We start from the raw sequence: 25,948 nt of genomic DNA, 5'->3' as shown, positions 1-25,948 counted from the left end.
AAAATTATCCAATTCCCTTTGCTTTTCTCCTCGCTTCTTAATTTTAGCCATATTTCTTCATATTTCACCAGATGGCAGGTGAGAAGTGAAAAATGAAACGCAGAATTGATAAACATTCTGGGATTTTATTGACACTTCAGGAGCTCCAAGTGAATGGTTTGGGTCGCTCAGAGTCATAAAAGTCCCAGAAATCCATCCTCCACATTCTATTCTGCTGTTTACACAACTTTTAAAGTAATTATAATTAATGCATACAGCTCACTCAAAAACTTAAATGGAAATTTGTCATAAAGACATCAAAGCGTTGTGAGCGGTGATGGCTCAGTCAAGTATTTGCCATTCCAAGCACTCGTTCTCAATGCTGCTGCAGATAACCAAAGGTTGGCTAGACACACACAGGGCCGTGTTTATATTGATGAGGGCACACAGCGCCCACTTCCTGTTCCAGTCTGGCAGGATATCCTAAAGAGACATCCGAAAGCATACACAGCCATCCATCCCCAGGAACATGTATCCATCAGGGCACACCGTTTTAAAGCAAACCAGTATAAGAAATGCTGTTGCCATTGTGCACACTGAAATGATGAACTTTCTCCCCCAGAGGAATAACGGCGAATGCCAAGGCTCTATATGACAGCAACTCCTCCTCCTTTGGAAGGCCTATCTCCACCAGAGATGTATGACTCAAATTTTCCACATGCACATTCTTTCAAAGTCTGATTGGATATGAATAAAATAAAGCATCTGCACGAACTGCTTTGATTATGTTTGATGGACAATATTTTTTTAGTCTTCTTAGATGACAAGAAATTACATTAGAATAGGCTAAGTGAAAAAGGCTCATATTTCACCAAAAGGAAAAAAAAAAGTCATAAAAATGCTGGCAGAAAAAGATCTACTGTGATAAATTAGGGCAGAGCAGTTACTGATTACACAAAAGTCCATTTGAGATGGAGGCAGCAGGAGGGTGAGCTCTCCCTTGTCCACTATTTCTGAAGCACATGGGGTTTTTTTCCTCCTGTGTTCAGGGATGCCATGCACTCCGTGACAAAGATGCTTTGATCTTCCCCCATTAAATATACCTTGTGTGGACCTAGCCTGAACTTGGTAAGGAAAAAAAAAATCATTTGTATGAAAGGGAGGGAGCGAGGGAGCACTGTACATCTCTAAGATTATTCATTACCTTTCAAAAATGAAGCTGTTTGTTAAGTCTTTGTGTAATACACACATGAAAGACTACTACGCTGCTTACTTAAAGTATTTTGTTGTCTCCTGCTTTTTTTTTTTTTTTTTTTTTCCATTCCTGTCTCAGATCAGAAGGGAACCCCAACTGGAAAAAGTCGATGCACAAGACATGGCGGTGGACAGTCAAACAGACTTACGTGATGACTGGAAGAAAAGACTCCATACCTGAATTGGAGGGCTTAGAGACTCTTCCCTTGGGAACGGGGAGTAGCAATAATTCCAAGGACTGAGGCGCTGGCGCTGGCGCTGGCGCTGGCGGCGGCGGCGGTGGCGGCGGAGGCGGAGGTGGCGGCGTGACTTTGTCTGGCTTCTTCTCCGAAGGCGGTGGCGGTAGAGGATCCTCAGGCAACAGGGACGATTTCTCAGCCAGAAGACTGCCAGCAGCCCTCGCCGCTACCTCCTTCAGCAGGGCCGCCGAGGAGGTCATGGAAGCCAGGGACAGGAAGGAGCTGGCGGGAGGCGGGTGCTCCTGCCCGGGAGTCAGGCTTCTCTCGCTGACCTTCTTGGACAAAGCGGCCAGGGTGGAGCTGGCGGACTGCGAGCTGAAGGGGGAGGAGAAGGACTCGAAGCGCAGCGTCTCCTCCGTCCTGGTGAGAGACTTATCCTGCAGCACAGCGTGGGCCGCAGCTTTGAGTTTGAGGATGGCGGAATCCGGGGACAGGCCGCAGGTGGTGGTTGAGTTCGGCAACCACTTACCTTGATTCCAGAGAAACCGGCTGCTTGGAGTGTATTGGTCATTCTGTTCCTGCTTCTCGGCCAACTTCCTGGCCAGAACACTGAGCTGCTGGGCGTGATGGGATGGCGGGGAAAAGGACAGATTGGTGCTGACATTGACGGGGGACTCCACTCTGCCGTTGGCCGTGCCTGTGGCCTCGAGTTTGAGGGAACCAGCCTCCAGCAGCCTCCTCAAGTTGCTGCTCAGGGGCTTGTTGGAACCCGGGGGGTCATCCTCACACAAAGACGACACGCCCGGGGAAGGGTGGTCTTGACACGGCAGCGAGTCTCGCAGCACCTCCCCGTCCAGCGCCACCAGCTCCAACGTGTGGCTGCTTGGAGTCGCGCTTCCCAAGGAGGTGTCGGGGGATGTGGACTGCTCCTGGATCCGGTCCTCCAGGGACAACTTATAGTTCTCCTGGACTTCTCCATAGGAGGCCTCGGACGGAGTCTCGGAAGAGTTTCCATACCAGTGTTCTCCTTCACTGAGTTCTGCCTCCGCCTCTTCTTGCCTACTAACATCTGGGGGGAAGCAAGAAGGTCAGGGTTACTCTCAGAGCAGACAGTCCGGAGGCCCAAAGACACGCACACAGAGCTGCCCACCCGAGAACCCGAATGAAAGACAGCAGATGCGGCGAATGGGAAAAAGGGGAAGAGAAACATGGATATGGGAAAGACGTGGTTGGATGGGAAAAAAACAGCTATTTTCAATAAGTGGGGGAAATGGAAAGAAGTCTGCTGTCTTATTTAAAAAAAAAAAAAAAAAAACAGAGTATCCTGGGTACCGTGCCAGAATCCAGGGCTGGTGTTGTGATGCAGCAGGTTAAACCACTGCTTGTAACAGCAGCAGCCCATATTGGAGCACTGATTCCTGTTCTAGTGACTCCACTTCCAAATCAGCTCCCTGCCGATCCACTTGGAAAAACAGCAGATGGTGACCTGAGTGCTTGGGCCCCCGAAGCCCATGTGAAAGACCTGGATGGAGTTCTGGATCCTGGCTTCAGCCTGGCCCAACCCTGGTTGCTGTGGCCATTTGGGTAGTGAACCAGCAAATGGAAGATGTCTTTCTCTCTCTCCCTCTGTCACTCTACCATTCAAATAAATAAAATAAATCTTTAAAAAAACTGAATTAGAGGCAGCTTGGCAGAGTCAGGAAACTCTGACCATGAGACGCAGATAGTGGGAAGCCGCTTTCCTACTTTCTAATTCCTTGACCTCGGGCAAGGCACTCAGCTGGTTTGAGAATCCATTTCCTCCAACGTAAGATGCAATTAATTTTTCAAAAAGTGTATCAACGAATGTGGATAATATCTGTGTAACTCACTTTACCAGCTGTTATATGACCATGTGACCATGGTTTGAAAACAGTTAAGTACTACATAAAATCCAGATCTCATTAGCACACACTATTGACATTGCTGATTTCTTACCGTGACAGTATCTCCCACATCGTGCATGCTACTTGTCTGAGAGTCTTCGATTCCAGTCACCAACCTCCTCGCCATGTGATCACTGGCAGTGATGGGGAATTTGCTCCCTCACTCCATTGAAAGCCCCTTTGAGTTATTTTCTAGATATTAATTTATTCAGTCACCACTCCCACTCCCGTAACTCCCAGGTGCCAGTCAACTGGGACTCCCTGCCACTACTAGAAATGAACACTCTGGGCAAAGATAGAACCATTCTTTCTACCTGAAATGTCCATCCCAGAAAAGCCAAGTGTCCAAGTCTACTCATTCAACACTCAGGTCACAGGTTTCTTCTGTATGACTCTCCCTGGATCTCCCAGTCAGAATTTGTCTTTCCTCATTCATGGATCACTCATTCAACAAAAAATTAGGGAGCACTTGCAGCATACCAGGTGTTGCTCTAGATTATTCTAAATTGAACACTGAACAAAACAAAGGTCCTGCCTTCCTGGAGCTTCCAGGGGAGGAAAACAGATGTTAAACAAAATGAGGCTGGCGCCACGGCTCAATAGGCTAATCCTCCGCCTTACAGTGCCAGCACACAGGGTTCTAGTCCCGGTCAGGGCACCGGATTCTGTCCCGGTTGCCCCTCTTCCAGGCCAGCTCTCTGCTGTGGCCCAGGAGGGCAGTGGAGGATGGCCCAAGTACTTGGGCCCTGCACCCCATGGGAGACCAGGATAAGAACCTGGCTCCTGCCATCGGATCAGCGCGGCGGCCATTGGAGGGTGAACCAACGGCAAAGGAAGACCTTTCTCTCTGTGTCTCTCTCTCACTGTCCACTCTGCCCGTCAAAATAAATAAATAAATAAATAAATAAACAAAATGAGTAAATTAGTAACTCAGATAGTATGCCAGAGAGTGACAGGTGCTAGGGAGAAACCTACAAAGCAAGACAAGGAGGACTAGGGGTAACGGATAGCAGGTGAAAAGTCATTTTAAACGGAGTGGTTAGGGTGGGGCCTTACTGGGGTGGTGACACTTGAGCAAAGACTTGAAAGAAGCGAGGTGTTGTCCAGACAGCTATCTCAGGGACAGAGTTCCATGCAGAGGAAGCGCTGCTGGGTAGGCTTTGATCAAACAAGCCTGGCATATCCATTGGACAAGGAAGCCAGCGTGGCTGGGTGGCATGAAGATTGGACGATCAGAGCAGAGGGGCAGGAGGTGTGCACACACAGTGTGGGGTGGCGAGGCAGATTTGTGGGGCTTCCTGAACTACTGACAGGTCTCGGCGAAACTGGAAAACACTGCAGGGTGTTGGGCAGGGGAGTGATAGGATGTGACTTCCATTGTCAAGGTGTTGCTCTGACTGCTGTTTTCCACACAGGTGGGAATACAGAATGGTAGGAAATAGAGAAGTCAGGATGCTGGGTCCAGATGGGGGATGTTAGTGGCTTAGTCCAGGTGACCGCAGGTGGAGAAAAGTGTCTAGCTTCTGTGTATGTTTTGAAAGCAGAGCCAACAGCCTCATGCTGTGTTTATCCTGATTTTATATCACTCTAAATGATATTCACAGTATTGGCTTCTCTTCTCAAATGGTGCTTCTTGAGGGCAGGGAGAGTGTTTTACTAGGCACATAGCCCATGCTACGGCTTCCATGCACAATGACTGGTCCCACAGCTCAGTAACGTGTAGGAATTGAGCAACATTCCTCACTGAGCCAAGTTGTGCTATATAACATGCTGTTTCTTTTCAGAATAGAAATAGCCAGAACTGGTAATGCGTGAACTACAAGCTAATACATTGATCTTCCCAAGCTATTTAGAGAAGAAATGTCACAAATGACAAATTCTTGTTCACTGAGCTCAAGTTCTGCAACTCCTTCCCGAGATTCTTTATTAAGTTATCAAGAAAATGTAAAATATCAAATGGAATTTGTGGGGAAAAAGCAGATACAATTGAATTTTCTCTGTTAAAAAACAGTCTGGTTCCTTGTGAGTTGCCACATTTCCATCTCCCCACTTGCTTTCTACATTTTTCATCTTTCCTCAAATCGGCAGTGACCCTGGGCTCATCTCCCCACCAGCTTCTTGTACAGATGCTTTCTACCAAACACCAGGCAGTCAACATCAGTTTCAACAATGGGGCTAATTTGGCGTTGCTTTAGCAAGCCACCTTTCTTGATTTCAGATTAAACATCTTAGCCTCCGAGAGAATCACATGGGAACTCTACTATAAATAGTAAGATACACAAAAGATTTAAAAATCATTACAGTATGAATTAATTGAATATCTCTTCTTTGCTCTTCATTGACATTTCTTAAATAAGTATACAGGAAAACACACAATTCAAAATTAAGTGCTTTTAGATGACATTTTTGTCATAGTAAAGTAGTTCGAGATGGTCAAGACAGGTCCCAAACTAATGCAATAAAGCCAATTAGCAAGGTAAAGAAAATCAAGGTTTTCCGAACCACAAAATGTTACAAACACGTGTCCAGTCTTGTCATCTTACAGAGATCATTAAATATGCTAAAGGTGACTGGCTGAATCAAAGCCACACTCATGCTAATGTCTGAACCAAGAACCCCACATTTCTCAACATCCAGTCCAGAGCTTCTCTACGAAGCTCCACTGCACAGACTCCCAGGAGACTCTCTGAATGGCAACTTCTAGAGGGCCCTGAGCAGCTGCTCCTCCATCCGCCAGTCAGCCTTCCGTTCTCTAGAATCAGAAATCAGCCAGGGATTCACTCTTCACTTGAGCCAAGCCAGGGTGAAAGGACTCATTTTACCTGCGCTCTATTCTCTCCACTCCTTCTCAGCCTGTTTGTTGCAGGAGACTCCAGCACATCTATTTGGCAAAGCCCCAAAGGCAAAGCTTAGCTTTCTAACCCCCTCCACACCTCCAGAGAGCGAGGATATCCCCCTGCAAATGTGCTCAAGCGGATGAGTGTGCTAAAAACTACAGAAGTTGTCTATCGGCGTTCTAATCCTATCAAGTAGTGACAAGGAGGGCTGAGCATTCTTGAACGATAGGAAAGGCTCCTATCTACATTTAGGGCAACATTTCCAACCTTACAAAAACCCAAGCCCAAACAAACAAATGAGGGAAAGCATTTCTTAATCAGAACTCTTTGTGTCCCAAAAGCACCTAGATATTTCTCCATCACCCATGCCTCCATTCTCTGCAAACATGATCACTAAGACACACACTCCTCTGGACTCCAAGAAAACTCAGAGACATAAGGAATATTTTGATAAATTCATAATGCTCTGTCAATAGCTCTTTCAAAGATGCTGCTACTGAAATTGAGGTCATTAAAGTAACAAACCATTAAATAATTTGAATGCACGCCATTGAAAGAGCGAGAGCAGAAAGTTGGGGAGGAACATATCTGAAATTATTCTGGCATCACTTGAAGTCAACTGAGGAGTAGAGGAGGCGTTCAGGGATGTGGAGGGGTCGGGGAAGAATAACAGGCTCAAACAAATACGTTTCCAGTTCACAGACTGCCAGGATTTTCTCCCACAAATATTACTTTGTTATTATTACTTCTTATTATTTGCCTGCTGTGCTTCTGTTTTCACTTTCAATGTCATCAAGGAGGTGACCTTGAAAGCTGCCTAGGACCACTGAACGATGAGGTCACTCCCAACGGGGTCTGCAGGACAACCAGCACCTTTCCCAGCATGGACTTCCCTGTGGATGGGACAGCTCAGAGCAATGCACAGGGTGAATCTGCTGCTGCCTGCCACCAACTCCAGGACAGGCAAGCCTTGACTTTTGTCTCTCTCTGTCACAGTCTGGGACGTCCCGGGCAGCAAGACCCCTCCATTTTCCTGTCTGTCAAGCAGCGTGGAGTCATCGCCCAGAATCACAGAGCACTGCTCGATCCTGTACATGCTTCCTGCGGATTTCACAGCTTTCTTAACGAAGGCATCCGGGGAAGCCTCTCAGTGGCCACTGTAAATAACGTCTTGTAAATGCATCATGTTTAACCTCCAGAAACAGAAGCCATTTCCATTGCTAATTTTACCACCACCACCTCTGCCTGGTTCACACTCATTCTTGTCAATTTTACACAACAGTTTGTGTTTGCGTGTGTGTGCTCCCTTGGATTCAGAAACTCAAAGAATTAAGAATAAAAATGGTACAATTACAGGATGAAAATATGCTGAATAATTTTTGTTGCCATGTAGCAAAAACATTTCTACTTAGGGGAAAACAAAACAAAATTCGACTACCTAACACATTTATTTATAATTCAGTTCTCAAGGAGCAACTCAGTAACTCAATACCCAGAACTCTCGCCACATCCTCAGAAGAGAACACCTTTTCAACTCACTTCCTTTCCAGTTTGACAGTTTTAATCAGATGCACTTAATTGGACCAATATTTAACTCAAAACATCCTTGATCAGAAAGATCAGGAGCAGAAAGAAAAGATGGAAGAAAGAGACACCTATTAATTCCCGTAGCTTTTGGCTGGGCTTGGAGTAAGTGTACCATTTCTGCTTCTACTTACAAACTAGTCCCATAGTGGTCCGCATGAATCCAGCCAGCAGGCGTTAAAGAGAACAGGGCTCAATCTCTTAGGACTTATCTGGCATGGGGTTAACTCATGGTCAACCTTCTAACAGTCAATGTCAATGGTCAATGGCTTCAAAGACAGATGTGTTCATCTGGTACTGACCACCTATCCTTCATTTTCAGCTAAAATTTTTCCACATTCCCCCTCTCGACCTAACACACTTCTATAGCTAAATATCCATGCCCATCTTTTAAGGCCACACATCTCTGTCAGTATCATCAACTGTATATCTCATAGCTACCAGAAACCATCCAATCAGCTTTTATATGCAGTATTAAAGCAAAGTGGTTCGTCAGGTGTAAGGAACTGTCTAGAAAAGCTGTTAGCAAAACTGATGCTAATTGGCTGAATTCAACAAGCACTTACTGAGCATTTATTATGTGCAAGGACATGTTCTCTGCAACAGGGAGCTCAGACAACCCCACAGCTAATAATCTACAGGGGAGAAAAGCGTTGCACAAGCACTCGAAGTACAGGGGCTGGCACCACGGAGGAACACAGCAGAGGCTGCGTGAACACAGAGGGTAAGATTAATTCCAGTGGTGCCGATGGCTTTGGAAATAGACCTTGAAGGATGAAGAAGATGTTCACAAAAGACGATGGGAATTCATTTGTAAGCAGTCTATCAAAAGAGGACTATCCCAATCATGAGAAAGCTAACATTCAGCGGGTGACTACATTAACCCCAAAGTGGGGAGAAAAAAATGTTTATTTAGATTCTTCTTCACATTTTAAAAACACACCACCTATTGATTTGTTCAAGATGGATTTCATCAATTCTCTTACCTCACTCACTAGTTTCGAAAGCAAAGTGTTAGATTACAAATCCCTTGAGGCCCAGCTATGACTGCCATTATCGTGTTCCTGCCCAGTGCCCTACCCATAGGAAGGGTATTCGGGCTCCCGTGATGGTAAATGACAGCAGAACAGCTGGGCTGCGTGAGGCAGTGGGGGAGTCTCAGTTCCTGTAGCTAACAAAGCAAGGGGCACAATGGAGCTAGCATCAGATAGGACCTGGAGGGCACCACCAGGGCGCTCTCTCATTTGCCTCTAGTCTTTTCCTCTCAGCCACGTTTCCCAGGAGGCTAAACCTGGCTGCAACCGGTTCTGGGTTTTCACTTTCAATGACTTTCCCCTAGAGCAAGGTCTTTCCCCCTCTGATTGGCCGGTTGGAGGTCACACTCCCCTCCCTGGGCCTATCCCTGAAGCCAGAGGGCGGGTTCTACAGTTGACTCAATGTGGGTCACAGAAGAAAGGCGAGGGAAGAGGTATCAGGAAGACGAAAGCATTGGCCTCTATAATATTTCATAAAGGTTTTTTTCCTGCTGCATATCAAGCTGTTCTGAACCAATTTTAAGACGTTAAGCACAAAATACTTCGGCGTTTAGGCCGGGTTTACCTGCCAATATCTCAATGTTCCCTTGCACGGCCGCCACACAAGGTCTGCCTGGAACTAGGAGCCGGGGTTCCCAGTCTTGGCTGTCCCCAGGCAACTGTGCTGTGGCGATCAGCTCCCCGGACACTGATCTGGGGAGATTACAGGTATCGCAACATCAACACCTAAGGCCCCCAAGCCAAGAAGAAAATTCAAGAACTGCTAGTTATGTAAAACTGCCAGGGTGGAGATGACAACCAAGTTCCTGTCACCAGTCCTGCTGGGGGAAAAGGCGCAGAGGGTTGGGGGAGAAGCGAGAGGAAGTCAGGGAGGATTAACAGCCGGCAGCCCGAGAGAGAAGGGAGGGCTCCTGGCTCAGGGGGAGTCAGTACACACAATAATATTCTCCCATATCATTTTAAATGCCTTTCGAGTAAAACAAAGGGAACAGAAATGGACACATCACTCCTTGCCTTCAGAGTGTGTTACAGTGTCTAAGCCAGTTTGGTATTCTATGAAGTGCTTGGCCACATCTCTCAGTGGCTGGGAAAGAACTCAGTATGCTCCCACCCAACATGCTCTTCCCAACATAACTTCCAACTGCCAAGACCAAAACCCATGTAGCCACCCCAGACTCTCCTCTTTCTCCAACACTTCACCTGTACGGATTCTGTAAATTCTACCTTCAAAACACATCCCAGGGTGGCGCTTTGTCCTAGTGGGTAAAGCCACCACCTGCAATCGCCAGCATCCCATTGGGTGCTGGTTTGAGTCCTGGCTGCTCCACTTCCGATCCAGCTCCCTGCTAATGCACCTGGGAAAGCAGCAGAAGATAGCCCAAGTGCTTGGGCCTCCGCACTCACGTGGAAAGACCTGGAAGAAGCTCCTGGTTCCTGGCTTCAGCCTGGCCCAGACCCAGCTGTTGCAGCCATTTAGTGAGTGAACCAGCAGATGGAAGATCTGTTTGTGTTTCCCTCTCTCTATATATATATATAACTTTGCCTTTAAAAATAAATCTTGAAGAACAGACACACATACAAATCTTGCCACATTTCACCATTTCAACTATTACCACCATAATCCACACAGCACAACCTTGCCTCACCTGGACTATAGCAGTAGCCTTCCAACAGGCTCCTTGTCCTACTACTCTCAACCAGCAGCCAGAATAAGCTTTCAAAAATATTCCACCCCCTTCCCACCCCCAAGCTTCACAATGGCCTTCCATGTTTCTCAGAATAAAATCTAAACCTCTTTTAACATGACCTCCAGGCCCAGCGCAATCTCCCACAATTCCCACTGAACACTCCTGCCTCAGGGCCTTTGCAATTGCTCTTCCTTTGCCTGAGATCTTTTCCCCTAAAAAACAGTCATGTGACTGATTCCATTACTTCCTCAAACATCATTCCCTTCTCCTCTCCAACATCATCATTTATTAGGATAAAGGTCCCTTAAACAGAGAGAAGACTTTGTCTTTGTATTTATATCCTTAGCACTTAGAATGATACTGAGCACAGAGTAGACACTCAATTACTGTCAAATGCATGAATGAAAAGGAGTAACGACCTTGACAATCCAAAAGGTAGACGCTCTTAGCAATGGAAATGAGAGCTATTTTCAAAATTACAAATTTAAACACTTTTTCCTCATGTGAGACAACCATGGTTCAGGGACCAGAGTGTGCTTTGCAGATTTTTCCACCTGCTTCCCTAATGGCCAAGAAAAAGGATAGCTCCCTGGGAGAAATTGAGACTAAAGCTGCAGCCCCTCTAAGAGGCCCAAATAGCTTTGAACTTTAGCTTAACATTTCAAGTGGATTCTGCACTGTACTCCATACACAGCTATGCCTGTCTCAAACTTAATACTGATGTTTCCCCCAAAAGATCAAGGAAAATTTATTCTCTGGAAAGATGCAACATGTTTCTCTAGATACCCATCTGCTTTGGAGAAACATGTACCCTATTTGGAGAAGAAAGAACATATGAAAATACCAACTGCAGTGCCAAGGACTCAGTAAGGTTGGCGAGCACTGCTGTTACTATTAATGAGAAAACAGACAGTACCAGTCCTCTTACCCCCAACTTCAGAGACAAATGTTAACAGCCCAGAGGATGAAGTAACTGGCCAGCTCATACAATAGGTTTGCAGGATACCAAAAGCTATTTGTTGCATTTGAATTTTGTCATATGAATTATTTCTTTTAAAACTTTTACTGGGGCCGGCACTATGGCGAAGGGGGTAAAGCCACCACTTGCTGTGCCAGCATCCCATATGGGCACCAGTTCGGGTCCCAGCTGCTCCTCTTCTCATCCAGCTCTCTGCTATGGCCTGGGAAAGCAGTAGAAGATGGATCAAGTTCATGGGCCCCTGCACCAGCATGGAAGACTCAGAAGAAGCTCCTGGCTCCTGGCTTCAGATCAGCACAGCTCCAGCCATTGCAGCCATACAGGGAGTGAACCAGTGGATGGAGGACCTCTCTCTCTCTCTCTGCCCTCTGCCTCTCTGTAAATCTGCCTTTCAAATAAAATTAATAAATCTTTAAAAAAACTTTTACTTCTTTTTTATTTATTAGAAAGGTGGAGAAACAGAGAAAGAGTCAGAGTCAGACAGACAGACTGACCTTGCATCTTCTGATTCATTCTCTCAATGCTGACAATAGCTGCAGCTAAGCCAGGCCAAAGCCAAGGAGCCTGGAATTCAATCTGGGTCTCCCACATGAGTGGTAGGGAGCCACGAACAATAGCCATCACCTGCAGCATCACAGGGTGTACGTTAGCAGGAAGCTGGAATTGGTAGCGGAGTGGGACACAAAGCCAGGTACTCTACTATAGGATGCAAGCATCCCAAGTGGCCTCTTCAACACAAAAAGCCTGCCCCATGAATAGTTTTAGAGAGGAAGAACCTTGCAGATCTAGAACCTTGTCTTCTAGGCAAAGGTGTAGAGAAAGCCAGTGATTTGCCTGAGATCCCACAGTTGACGTCCAGACATAGGCATTGACTTGAGTTCAGATGTCCCAATCGGATGCCCTGGACTTGTACAACTAAATCATGGTGCCTTTCAAGCGTCATTAAGCAAATGAATGAATCTTAGAGTAAACCCTGGCACATATTAGGCTCCTAATAAACTTCCGTTGACTGAATGAACAATCATGCACAGAGCACTGAAAAACTACCTGGTACTGGGCCGGCGCCGCGGCTCACTAGGCTAATCCTCCGCCTTGCGGCGCCGGCACACCAGGTTCTAGTCCCGGTCGGGGCATCGATCCTGTCCCGGTTGCCCCTCTTCCAGGCCAGCTCTCTGCTGTGGCCAGGGAGTGCAGTGGAGGATGGCCCAAGTCCTTAGGTCCTGCACCCCATGGGAGACCAGGAGAAGCACCTGGCTCTTGCCATCGGATCAGCGCGGTGCGCCGGCCGCAGCGTGCCAACCACGGCGGCCATTGGAGGGTGAACCAACGGCAAAAGGAAGACCTTTCTCTCTGTCTCTCTCTCACTGTCCACTCTGCCTGTCAAAAAAAAAAAAAAAAAAAAAAGGAAAACTACCTGGTACTCTATGAGATAGATGTCTTCATATTTGTCAGTAAACCTCGTAGAAAACCAAGGTTCCAAACAGTTAACAGCTTACACAATATGCATACCTAATGGGTGACAATAGCCAAGTCAAAACCCAAATCTTCAGAACATCTAAAAGAAAGGAATAGCTCAACAAAATAATAATAACATCAATAACTTTTCAGGAAACCAAAAATTACCAAAGTACCATAAGGTACTCCAATGTTTAAATTTTTATTTTGGCAGGATTTTAAAATGCACACACCCTCAACCAAACATGACACATTGACACCATTATGGTGTCTGTCAACACAGATCTGTCTCAGAAGCTATGGGATTTCTCAGCAGTATATCCCCACATTAAACGGTCCCAAGCAACTGTGTATTTTAAGTTATTATTCCTACCTTGTTAGTCCTTTTGACTACTTTTTGTTCTCTACTATGCCCTAAGCACATACTTTTGCTTCTAAATATGTAGTTCTTTGTCTGACATGAGCTAAACTAACGATCACCAGGCTTATTAAGACTGTGTGAAAACTAGGCGTGATAACCAGAGCCATGGGTTGAACTGGGTTCCCTCCTCCCACCCCCAAAATATGTTCAAGTTCCAATCCCCTAGTACATGTGAAGGTGACCTCATTTAGAATTCAGGCCTTGAGAATGACTAAGATGAGGTCATCAGGGTGGACTGGAATTTGGAACCAGGGTGTCCTTACCAAGAGGGGAAATGTGGACAGAGACAGACACACAGACAAGGAGAACATCCTGCGAAGACCAGAGTCGTCAAGGAAGAAGCTGGGAACCACCAGGCTCAGAACGGATCCTTCCCTGTCGCCTTCAGAGGGAGCAAGGCCCTGCCCACACCTTATTCTCAGACTTGTAGCCTGGACAGCAGAGAGACCACACACTCACTGTTCCCCAGTTCCTCCACCCATTACCTGGTTCCCAAGCTGCTTCTGTTTGCAGGTATTTGTTGTAACAACACCCCCACCCCTCAGGGCCAACTTTTCTGTTTTCATATGCAGTTACCCATTACCACAGGTCAGGGAAATTAGAAGCAACAGCAGCTCATTTGGTTCATGGTTCTGAAGGTTGGGAAGTCCAAGACCTAGGGCTGCGTACGTGCAGGCATCTTGCTGCTTCGGAACATGGCAGAAGGGCAAGGAAGCTTGAGCAAGACAGAACAGAGATCAGGCAAGCTTAGCCTTCCGGGAGGAGCCTGCTCCTGGGTGGTGAACCCCCTCCCTCGCTATCAGCCCTAATCCATTCTTGGGCAGGGCCTTCCGTGACCTAATCCCCTCTGAAGGGGCCCACACTTTCACACTGTTCCAATGGCAATTCCATTTCAACATGAGCGTTGGAGGAGACTTTCAAACCACAGCAACTTCTGTTGTTTAATCTTCCAGCTTGTGCCGCTTTGTCACCAAAAACCCAGAAAGCTAACAGGCTTAGGTGTGGAGGAAGGCCTGAGCCTTGTCTGCGTTTTATCACCTCTGGATTCTAAACTGCTTCTTTTAGGAACATGATTTTTTGCATACACTGAGTATTACGGCACAAAACTGAGCATGCTACTAGTTGGTGTTAAGTCCTCTGAAGCTAGAAAGACTTCAAGCAGACTCCCAAGTTATATTTGCCTCTAGATTTTAGCCAAATGTTTTTCAAATAAAAGTTTTTTAAAAGACATTAGCAAAAGAAGCCTTCTACTACTTAAGCTGCTTAGAAATCTCCAAGGGGGGAAGAAACACTCATTCTTGCATTTACTGTAGCAAATTAATAAGAAAGGGATAGTTAGTTCCAAGTATAGCTTGGATCTATTTGCCAAAAGGCCAATCTCTAGACCAAAGCAGCGCTGGTTAGTCTACGGATTGATTACTTGCTCCTTCACCCTCTCACGCACCTCTGTGGTACAAGAAGCATATAGAATCTGTCCCCTCAAGCAATCAAAAGTAAATTTACCATGGCTACCACATCGTTATCAGAAAAATTGTCTGCTAAGGCTGATAAATCGGTCGATTATCTGCTTCCTTGACTTTTATTTCCTCTTGTATAAATGTTTTCATCGTAACATTACCAATACCTGTTGTAAGATGAGCGATAAATTACCAAACTACTGAAATCATCAGGAAATCCTTAATAGGTCAGAAAAGAACTTAACCAAAAAAAAAGCCCTAATAACATCAGCGTGCTCTCTACAATCTAAGAACTGCACTCTATAGATAGAGAAATGGCTGCTTCCCAACATCTCAGCTTACATGTAACATGATATATTTCTTTGTCGACACATATACCTAGAGCCATGGCATCACGCACCTTGTAATGAAATGTAGGCTCATAATCAGGCCAACTGCCAAAGGAAAACATCACACAGTAAGTCCTTTATTTACTTACACACACAAAAAAACCCTGTGTGTGTGTGCGCGCCAAGAAAAAAGGGGGCTGTGAAAAATACATATTTAGCAAGGGAGAAGATATGAAATTGCTTCTCATTTAGTATCTGAACACATATTTTAAACACGCTGCAGAAGAAACAACTCCCCCAGGCCCCCATACATGTTCGCCACAGGACTCTGGGGCCACGATTGTGAGACTGTCTTTACTGATTGCACACAAGAATCCATGACACCTAAGGACAGGCCGAGACAAGGACAACCTAACTCAAAGTAAACTTGAAACACTGATGTAGGCCAACAATTGTAACCTTTACTTCTGCCAGGCTTTGTGCCAGGGCTGCTAGCCATTGGTCAAATGTATTTTTATTCACTGTCTCCTTTTATTTTCCCTGCCACCTTCCAGTACGCACGTAAGAAGTCAACAATGGAAGGTCAGAATGAAAATTAACAGAAACTATATGCATACAATCAACCAATAAATTAAGGTAACTCCAAGGACCAGGATACCTTGGAGCTAAATTAACATTCCCTTAACAACTCAGAATGTGGTGGTTCTCTCCACTCAATTCTTCTTGATGAATCCTGGGGGTGACCCTCACTGTCTTCTTGGGCATTTCTCAGCCAACCATTTTTCATGGTTTTCATGGACAGAGCTGTGTAGATCTCTCAGAGCTGTTTTCTAGTTCTCTGCCACCATTAGTGAGTCTCCAGAGGAGACATTTCAGTCCATTTTCCAATAAAGCTCAGATGCTACTGAAAATGCATCAAGTGTTCAGGTTGCCATTAAGGGATGTGTGCCCAGAGTTGTGGCACAGCAGGTGAAGCCGCTGCCCACAACTCTGGCATTCCATATGGTAGCACGGATTCCAGTGCCAGCTGCTCCACTTCCAATCCAGCTCCTTGCTAATGCACCTAGGGGCATGAAGAAGACAAACCAAGTGCTTGGGCTCCTGCCACCCACATGGGTGGAAGACCCTGATGGAGTTCCAGGTTCCTAGTTTTAACCTGGCCCAGCCCTGACTCTTGCGGCTTCTGTCTCTTTGCCTTTCAAAATGAATAATTTTTTTTTTCCTAAAGAGGTTCAGACATGGCCTTTACTGCTGCTTTAGGTAAGGCTCAACTCTAAAAGAGATGCTCGAAAGATAAAGAGAAAAAGAAAAAAGAGAAGAGAAAGAGAAAAGAAGGAAGGAAGGAAAAGAAAGTAAACAGGAAGAGAAGAGAAGGGAGAAGGAAAAAGTAAATATAAAGCAAAATAAAATTTTAAAAAACCTCAACCCTCAGGACTGGCACTGTGGCGTAGCGAGTAAAGCTGTTGCCTGCAGTGCCGGCATCCCATACGGGCGCCAGTTCGAGTCCACTTCTGATCCAGCTCTCTGCTGTGGCCTGGGAAAGCAGTAGAAGATGGCCCAGGTCCTTGGGCCCCTGCACTGGTATGGAAGATCCGGAAGAAGCTCCTGGCTCCTGGCTTCAGAAGCTTTGGCCTTTGCGGCCATCTGGGAGTGAATTAGTGGATGGAAGACCTCTCTCCCTCTTTCTCTCTCTCTCTCTCTCTCTCTCTCTCTCTCTGCCTCTTCTTTTCTCTCTGTGTAACTCTGACTCTCAGATAAATTAATAAATCTTTAAAAAAAAAAAAACACACACAACCCTCTCGCCATTCATATACTGTTCCATGGAAATCCCACTTAACCTTATTCCCCCATCAGTTGCTCTTGGTCTTAGCCTTCGGGAGTCACTAAAATGCCCTGACTTGCATGTGAATCAGCACACCACTCCTTTTTCTCTTTTTTCCTAGATTTTTATTTCCATTTTATTTTTTCCTCCAGAAACCTTTTACTTAAGGAATACAAACTTCATACATTTCATAATTACAACTTTAGGAACATGGTGATTTTTCCCACCATGCACTCCTTTTTCATCTTACAGAGCTTAGCACTGCTTCAGTTCTCCAAAAGCAATAGCTTCCTCCCACTGTAAGAGTTTATTAGCTGCGACCAAATTCAGGTCTTTCAAAAAGGAGAAGGAAAATGTATTGGGTAATTTAAAGACATTCATTTGAAAAGCTTTTTGATATAAATACAAAGCTACTTCAAAAAGTTCCCAGAAAATGGAATGAAAAGATAAATATTTTGGTGCAAAAATTTGTGAAATCCATGCATACAAAGGGTCTTCAAGAAGTTCACGGAAAACTGTATTATGAAAAAACTCGCAACTGGAGACCACTATGCATAGCAAAATAAACCAGCCCCCAAAACACAAATAATCATGTTATCTCTGACACGTGGTAGTTAATGTAGAATACAAAAATATATAATAATGAGCAGGTTAGGATTTGATTATTGTTTTTAGCCCTTGTCTATACTCCTGTGCACCAATGGTCTTTCTACTATTTACTTATGAACACTATGGTTAGTGGTGCATTAACCCTGTGATTATAAAGTAAATTGAAAATATGCTATCACAAAAACTTAAGAAAAAAAAAAAGAAAGGAGGGGAGATTGAGGGAGGGAGGGAAGTATGGCTATCATCTTAAAAATAATATCTATGAAATACATGAAATCTGTTTTCCTTATATCAATAATAAAAAGTTCAAAAAAACTACATATGTATTGCAAAAAATGTTTGCATTAAAATATATTTGCTTTTAATTCCATTTTTCCATGAACTTTCTGAAGTACCCGCATATGCTAGACTAATCAGGCTTTGGTTTATTTTTTTTAATTTCTTACTTATTTATTTGAAAAGCAGAGAGACAAAGTAACGCAGTTCCCATCTGCTAGTTCACTCTTCCTCAAGTGCCCACAACAGCAAGGGCTGGGACAGGAGACAGCCAGAAGCTGAGAGCCCAATCTGGGTCTCCCATCTGGGTGATAGGGACTCAACTACTGGACTTGGAAGTGGAACCAGGGACTCAAACTCCAAGGCACTCTGTTGCGGGATTCAGGATCCCACAAGGCTTTTTCACCTCTGTGCCAAGTGCCCACCCCTACGCTGTTTTCAATCCACATATTTTGAAGTTACATAGAGAAAGCCTGATTTGGGGGTCTTCTGTTGGTTGGTTCGTGGTTCCACATTAATAGCAACCGTAGGTAATCCTACTTCAGGCTCTATGCGCCACAAATTGTTTCTGCCCCATGGTCTTTTCTGGTGGTGCTGGTGGTAGCAGATGGTTTTTTAAAGTACACCTTTACAATTTTTACACCATTCTTAGCTCAAAGCTGTCATTCACTGATTCCTGCTCTAAAGAACAGGAGACTTTTGTTTTTAATAAACGCAGAATGGTGTTCTAGACTAGTACTGAAAATTCAGATTATAGCCATACATCTCATCATTACCTTTTCAATCCAGTCACTTGTGTGAGTCCTGAATCCCCTTCTTGAATCAACACAATGAGGGATTAAACTAGATCAGTGGATTACGAACCATACCTCAAGGAACCCTTGGCCTCTAGGGCAAGCTATGGATCTGTGGCTCGACCACACCCCCTTCCTAGCACACACCCACCCACAAGGCCTTGCTTCAGCTCTTCAATACAGCGCAGCTCTCCATAATGATGAAGATGCCACCAATTTTCTGAAAGTTTGGAAAAACACTGTATTAGATGATCTCAGGGATACTCCTGGTGCTAATCCTCTGTGAATGGGATCATCGATCCCTTTCAATCATTTTATCAGGGATTGTCAGATAGATAGAAAGTGATTTGAAAATCCTTTATATTGAGTATTTAAAGGAAGAGAAACAAAAGCAACAACAACAAAAAGATCTTATCTAAGGGGCTTGTGCTCATGTTTGGATTTGTGGAAATCCACTGGAGAGCAGGCTCAGGAGACTCCCCACACTACAAGGGGAAGCATCTCTCTGCCTAAGGCTCTGGGAACGCAGCCTGGGTTAGCAGTCAGAGGCCCAGTTCCACTCTGAATTTGGAGCTGGCATTTATTTAACAAAACGTGGACATCCTGTCATATACTAACCCATAGACAATGTGTTAGGAATCCAGGCATGGAGTCCCCTGAGTCGCATTACTTAGCTCTCCCTCCCCTAAACTAGGGTGGTAACACCTGTTCCCTGTCTCATACACAATGGGCCTGCAGAGATGGCCAAGTATTTGTAAACGGAACAGCATGGACAGCACTGGATGTGAAAACTACACGTGCTTCTCCTTTCAAGTAAATCAAATATATACAACTCTCAGAATGTACCAGATTGATAATATAAGGCCGCAAGAAAGCCTATATAACAAGTTAAAAAAAAAAAAGCCATTCACAGTAGGAGCCAGCATGGCAGAATAGAGAGGGCACAGCTTTGGGACGATGCACTCCCACTCGAATCCAATCCTTCTGTGGATCGGACCCATCTAAACGAGACATCTACCAGCTCCTCCTCCCATTTACAGACTACGATACCAACAGCTGCAATTTTACGAGGTCATTGTCAAAGTAAATCAGCATGGTGAAAGTAAAGCACCTGGTATGGAGTTGGCACCTAGCGTGTAACAGTTTCCCCTTTGCCTTCCTCCCAGACACCTAGAAATCTCAGAGGAGAGAACAGTATGTTTTCAAGAATAGGGCTCACCTTGGGACTGTCGCTGTTTGCACCCGGCTCTATATCATAATCCCCTCAACCAAGCAGCACAGGAAACTTCTGGTTGTGGTGACCATGAAATCCAGATGCAGAATGTGCCCAGTCATCAGGAAAATCTTACGGTCTTGGCACAGTCTGAGAACAGAATGAGAACACCAGCCAGTGGCTGAGGGAGAAGCTACAGTCCGGAATGTGCCAGAGACTTCCAACCGCAAAAGTTCTTGCACTTACACTGTGGTATCCCCTTGTGGTGTAGGCCATGGCCTCTTCTCGGCAAGGCTCCTCCGGGAGCACAGGACTTTATCCAGGCATCGCTAGGCCATGTGCATGTGAATGTCCATGGCACTGTGCGTCACCTCTTAGCCAGCCCAGACGCACGATTTAGGCCAACCTTATCTCTTGTCTGAAAGAGGCAGACAGCAGGAGATGGTCTCTAAAGTTCTGTCCACATCTGAAACGTGTGGATGCTGTGACCCATTCATAACCTCTTTGCTAGGGGACACTCCTATGTCTTTGATTCTCTGACCCGTTTTTCACTTCATTCATTCATCCATTCAGCCATGTTTACGGAACGCCTCCCACGTCTTTGATTCTGTGACTTATTCTTAACTTTCCCTCCATTCGTCTACTCAATGACATTTATTGACCACATACCAGGTACTGTTATCTGCAAAAATATATGAAAGTGAACAAGAAATAGCCCATGCCCTTCGAAAGCTCACAGTCAATAAGGATATCAATAAGTAAGCAATTATGCGTATAGAAGAGACTATGCTAGAGCTCTGGGAACCTGGGAAGAGAATGTCTAATTTTCCTAGAAAGTGGGACAAGGGGAGGGGAGGAGGGAGAGCAGAAAAAGCTTCTCAGAGAACTTCGTGTTGAAGGCCAAGTAGGGGGCTATCAGGTCAATCAGACAGGTTGACAATATCCCAGAACAGGAAGAAGAATGCACCAATGTGATGAGGTATGGTTTGCAGAACAGGTGATTGCATGAAGATAAACAGATGAACGAATGAAGCCAGGGATACACAGGAGGGCAAAGGAATGGGGGCTCAGATGATGAAGCCGTTTCCAGACTTGGCTAAGAAGCAAAGTCTAGAAGTCCAAACTTTATCCTTTCAGGGAATGCCTGAAAGATCTTAAATAAGGATTATCTGGATTAGGTGGGTGTTTTAGAAAGTCTGGTAGCCCTGTGAAGACTGGATTATAGAGGCTGGGGTGGGGAAGGGGAGAGGTGAGACTAAGGCCACAAAAGATGTAGGTTGGCAACTACTTCAATGCCCTATGGGAGAAAATAAGAGCAAAAACAGAAGCACTGGCAGGAAGTGGGCAGGATGAATTCTGGAGATATTTTGGAGTGGAATCAGCAAGACTTCATTATCAATGCAATGGGGGAGGAAAAGAAGAGGGTGGCATTTGGATTACAGCCAGGTTCCTGTCTTGGGTGAGTGGGTTAATGGATGGTGAAGACAGGAACCCAGAAAGAAAACACTAGAAATCCAGAAATACTCCTAGTTCACACCGAAAATCTTAGCCATCTCTTGTATGTAACTGGGCAAATCTCCAAGGTAGCTCACACTGGACCAGGGTCCCCAGTGGAGTTCTCCTATAGGGCTACCAGGAAGTCGTAAGACAAACATGGAGCATCTTTGCAGGCCAATAATGTTTTATACACATTGAAGGGGAAGAAAGGTACCTTAACTCAAGATCATAATTAAAACATTACTTTTATTTTAAAAACCAATATGTATTTGAAATGCATATTTCATCCAAATTTGTAGATAGAGCAAGAGAATTCAAAGGTACTTATAAAGAAATTGTGAGAATCCTTGTGAGGAAAGGGTTCTTGGTCTTTAGCATTCTTCAGTGAACAGATTCGCAGAGTGCTGCATTACGTATCATCTAGTACAACTGGAGAGCTACACGTACCAAGACCCACCCCTCCATCCCTATGTAGGCAGCATAGAGGGGTAGTTCTCCAAGTGTGCCCTATGTGCTTCCTGACACCCTTTAAGAGGGCTTCAAGATCAAGATTATTTTCATGGGGCCACAGCAGTTAAGTTTTTTGTTGTTGTTGCTTTTTTTAAAGATTATTTATTTGAAAGTCAGAGTTACACAGAGAAGGAGAGGCGGGGTGGGGTGCTGGGGAGGGAGGTCTTCCTTCCACTGCTTCACTCCCCAATTGGCTTCAACAGCCGGAGCTGCACTGATCTGAAGCCAGGAGCTTCCTCCGAATCTCTCACTCATGTGCAGGGTCCCAAGGACATGGGCCATCTTCTACTGCTTTCCCAGGCCACAGCAGAGAGCTGGATTGGAAGTGGAGCAGCCAGGACTAGAACCGGTGCCCATATGGGATTCCAGCACTGCAGGTGGCGGCTTTACCCACTATACCACAGCACTGGCCCCAAGCAGTTAAGTTTCTATTCTGGGTATTCACAACCCAAACAGCAGTGCTGGTTTGAATCCCGGCTGTCCCGCTTCTGATCCAGCTTCCTGCTAATGGGCCTAGGAAAGCAGCAGGTGATGGTTCAAGTACTTGGGTGCCTACTATCCACACAGGAGACTGAGATGGAGTTCTGAGCTCCTGGCTTGAGGCTGGCCTAGCCCTAGCTCTTGTGTGGATATCTGGGAAATGAACCAGCACATAGAAGACCTGTCTGTCTGCCTTTCAAATGAAAATAGATAAATAAATAATTTAAAAACTGTTCTCACAGCAATACTAAGAAATCACTTGCCCTTTCACTTCTCTGACATTTATAATCATAATACAAAAGCATTGATGGGTAAAACCATTGGCACTTTAGCTCAACCCAAGGCAATACCATCAACTCACACTAAGAATCATTACTAGGAAACCCTGGTATTCTTCATTGCCACATTAGGTTAAAAATAAACCAACACACAAACATAATGACAAACAGAAAAACCTTTACAGTTTCACTTAAGAATGTCTTTGATGAAGTAGCAAAACTTAATTTTATTAAGACTGACCCTTAACTAATTATCTTTTGGGGCTAGCATTTTGGCAAAGCTGGTTAAGCCTCTACTTGAGAAATCCATATCCCATATCAGAATGCCATTGTAAGTCCCAGCTACTCCACTTCCAATCTACCTCCCTACCAATGTGCCTGGGAAGCAGCAGATGATGGCTCAAGTACTTAAGTCCCTGCCAGCCGTGATGGAGAACAGGATGGAGTTCCTGGCTCCTGGCTTCTTGGCCCTGCCCCAGCTGTTTGGCCATTTGAGGAATGAACAAACAAATGAATCTTTCTCTCTCCCAGTGTGTGTGTGTGTGTGTGTGTGACTTTCAATTAAATAAATAAATCTTTTAAAAATTATATGTAGGTGCCGGCATTGTGGCACAGCAGGTTAAGCTGCCACCTGCAGTGTCAGCATCCCATGTGGACACAGGTTTCAGTCCAGGCTGCTCCACTTCTGATACAGCTCCCTGCTAATGCGCCTGGGAAAGCAGTGGAAGACAGTCCAAGTGCTTGGGCTCCTGAATCCACTTGAGAGACCCGGAAGAAGCTCCTGGCTCCTGGCTTCGGCCAGACCCAGCTCCAATCATTGAGGCCATCTGGGGAGTGACCCAGAGGCTCGACCACCTCTCTCTCTAATTCTGCCTTTCAAATAAATAAATAAATCTTTAAGAAATCAGATGGATGAAACATATGCCTTAAGCACTTCTGTCATTATTGAAGTATGGTGGCTGTGAACGTTTGAATTGGGAACTGAACTGGACATTGTTTTTGCGGAACAACATTTCTAATTGAACAGTTAACTGACAAACTGTGACCGTTCACATATGAGTATCTCACAGTATTTCGTAGACAAGAATGTGGTAAAGCTGATACTTTCAGGGGAAAAATAATGCCAGTATTTTTTAGTCAATGACAAAATGCAAGTTTTCATGTAGGAATTAAAACTCTGGAAAACTTGTATCCTAGACTGCTAACTTGACAGCAACCCACTACCTGAAGACTTTTTAGGTAAGATTGGCACTGACTAATATGAATGAAATTTCTTATACTGTGTAATGAAATGTGTCAATGTTTGGGAGATCTACTTAACTCAGTGAACCAGTAGTTTCAAATGTTCAGTGTCTGCTGTTAACATGCTTGATGACCCATTCAAGATGCAAGACAAACCAAATCTTAATTTAACAGACTACAAAAAGTCACTGCCATATTTTGATTGAACATTGCAACTAACCCTTAAGAAACACCTCTTTTTTGAGTCTTGGTGTAGTATCAAGGAATATCTACAATTATCTGGAAAATGCTATTATATGTCTGTGAAGTCAGATTTTCTTCATACAATTTATCAAAATATGCTGCCAAAGACTTGATACAGCAGTAGAATTGAAAATCTAGTCTCCTACTAAGCCAGGCATTACAGGTTGGCAACAATATAATTCTCATTAAGTGTGTTTTTGGGGAAATATATTTTTCATTAAAAATGTGCTATTTGTAGTTAGCATGTAATGGGTCAGAATCATTTTCTAAGGATAAAAATATTAAATTCAGGGGCCAGCGCAATGACGTAGTAGGTTAAGCCTCTGTCTGCAGTGCTGGTAGCCCATATGAGTGCCAGTTCATGTGCCAGCTCTTCCTCTTCCAGTCCAGCTCCCTGCTATGGCCTGGGAAAGCAGTGGAAGATGGCCCATGTGCTTGGACCCCTGCACTCAAGTGAGAGACCTGGAGGAAGCTCCTGGATCCTGGCTTTGGACACACCCAGCTCTGGCCTTTACAGCCATTTGGGGAGTGACCCAGCAGATGGAAGCCCTTTCCCTCTATCTCTCCTTCTCTTTGTCTGTAACTCCACCTCTCAAATAAATAAATAAATCTGGCCTGAAGCGCCGGCATCCCATATGGGCACCGGTTCGAGTCCCAGCTGCTCCTCTTCCGATCCAGCTCTCTGCTATGGCCTGGGATAACAGTAGAAGATGGCACAAGTCCTTGGGCCCCTGCACCCGCATGGGAGACCCTGGCTCCTAGCTTCGGATTGGCGCAGTTCCGGCCAGTGCAGCCATATAGGGAATGAACCAGAGGATGGAAGACCTCTCTGTCTCTACCTCTCTCTGTAACTCTGTCTTTCAAATAAATAAAATAAATCTTAAAAAAAAATGCCTTATTCAGTTTGAACCTCTAAAATGTACAGATAGACATAAGGAATATACACAAAAGCTCCTTGGGATCCTCAATAACATTTAGGGATCCTGGGACCAAAATGGTTTGAGAACTAGTATGTTAGAGAAATCTGCACTCAGGCCAAAGTGAACATGCATACTTAGGTTAGCAGTGTTCAGAACAGCAAGAAGCAGAAACAAAGCAAACATCCACTGCAATACGTTTCTACAGTGTAACACCAGAAAGCAGTGAAAATGAACCCACCACAGCAACAGGCAGGAAGCGGCACAATCTCAGAGAGGCAATGGTTGAATAAAAGACCAAAGTGCAAAATGCATGCTGGATGCCACCGCATTTATACATTTCCAAGATAAGCAAAATTAAATATGATAAAGCCGCAGAGAGAATGTAAGGGAAACAGTCCAGTTGGGGATGATGTAACTCTTTGGGGACAGGGTTGCCGAGTACGCGAGTGTCCAACAGTACTGGAACTTGTTGGGCCAGGTGGTAGTTTATTACTATGTTTCATGGTATGATATATAATATCATGTAACTGTTAGGGGTGTGTGTGTGTGTGTGTGTGTGTGTAATGAGCACATACTTTTCGACCTCTGAAGGTAGGCCCTGCATTAGAGCTTCCCTTGCTAATTAGTCAGGAGCCAACGAGGTGAGGGAGGGCAGGAGGGAAGGTGCAGGCCCAGCTGAGCCGCTGCCGCGCTGGCCCAGAGAAGCCCATCACCGGGCAGGGCTCTCCCACAGGCACCTTCGGAGGTCGAGCCACCGCCATCCATCCTAGTTCGGCTTTTCAATGGCCTTTCCACTTGAAAAGGCCATTTCCTCCTTTAGGCCATCCTCCTCCATTCCCATTTTTGTTATAGTGAAAGAAACTACCCCATTTCACAGTTGATTTTTTGAGTTGTATCCAAATTGCTCCATTTGGCAAGCATAGTCTCTGAGCACCTGGGCCAG

The 25,948-nt window shown here is 45.1% G+C and overlaps 1 protein-coding gene across 11 annotated transcripts in view; it reads right to left on the bottom strand.

Annotated features, from left to right (window-relative positions):
- The window catches only part of ZNF827 (zinc finger protein 827), a 185,580-nt gene that overhangs the window by 146,346 nt on the left and 13,286 nt on the right, over positions 1-25,948 (bottom strand). For all 11 annotated transcript variants that reach the window (XR_009866625.1, XR_009866624.1, XM_062199530.1 and 8 more), the window contains exon 2: positions 1,411-2,481. Coding sequence is in view for 9 of the 11 variants with exons in the window: in XM_062199530.1 (XP_062055514.1) it covers positions 1,411-2,481 (1,071 nt within the window). In the remaining 2 variants the exon portion in view is untranslated. The remainder of the gene's footprint in view (positions 1-1,410; positions 2,482-25,948) is intronic.

This window comes from Lepus europaeus, chromosome 8 (assembly GCF_033115175.1).
Source record: "Lepus europaeus isolate LE1 chromosome 8, mLepTim1.pri, whole genome shotgun sequence".
NCBI classification, from domain to species: domain Eukaryota; kingdom Metazoa; phylum Chordata; class Mammalia; order Lagomorpha; family Leporidae; genus Lepus; species Lepus europaeus.
The sequence above is the reverse complement of the archived record's forward strand: the minus strand, read 5'-3'. Positions and strand labels throughout refer to the sequence as shown.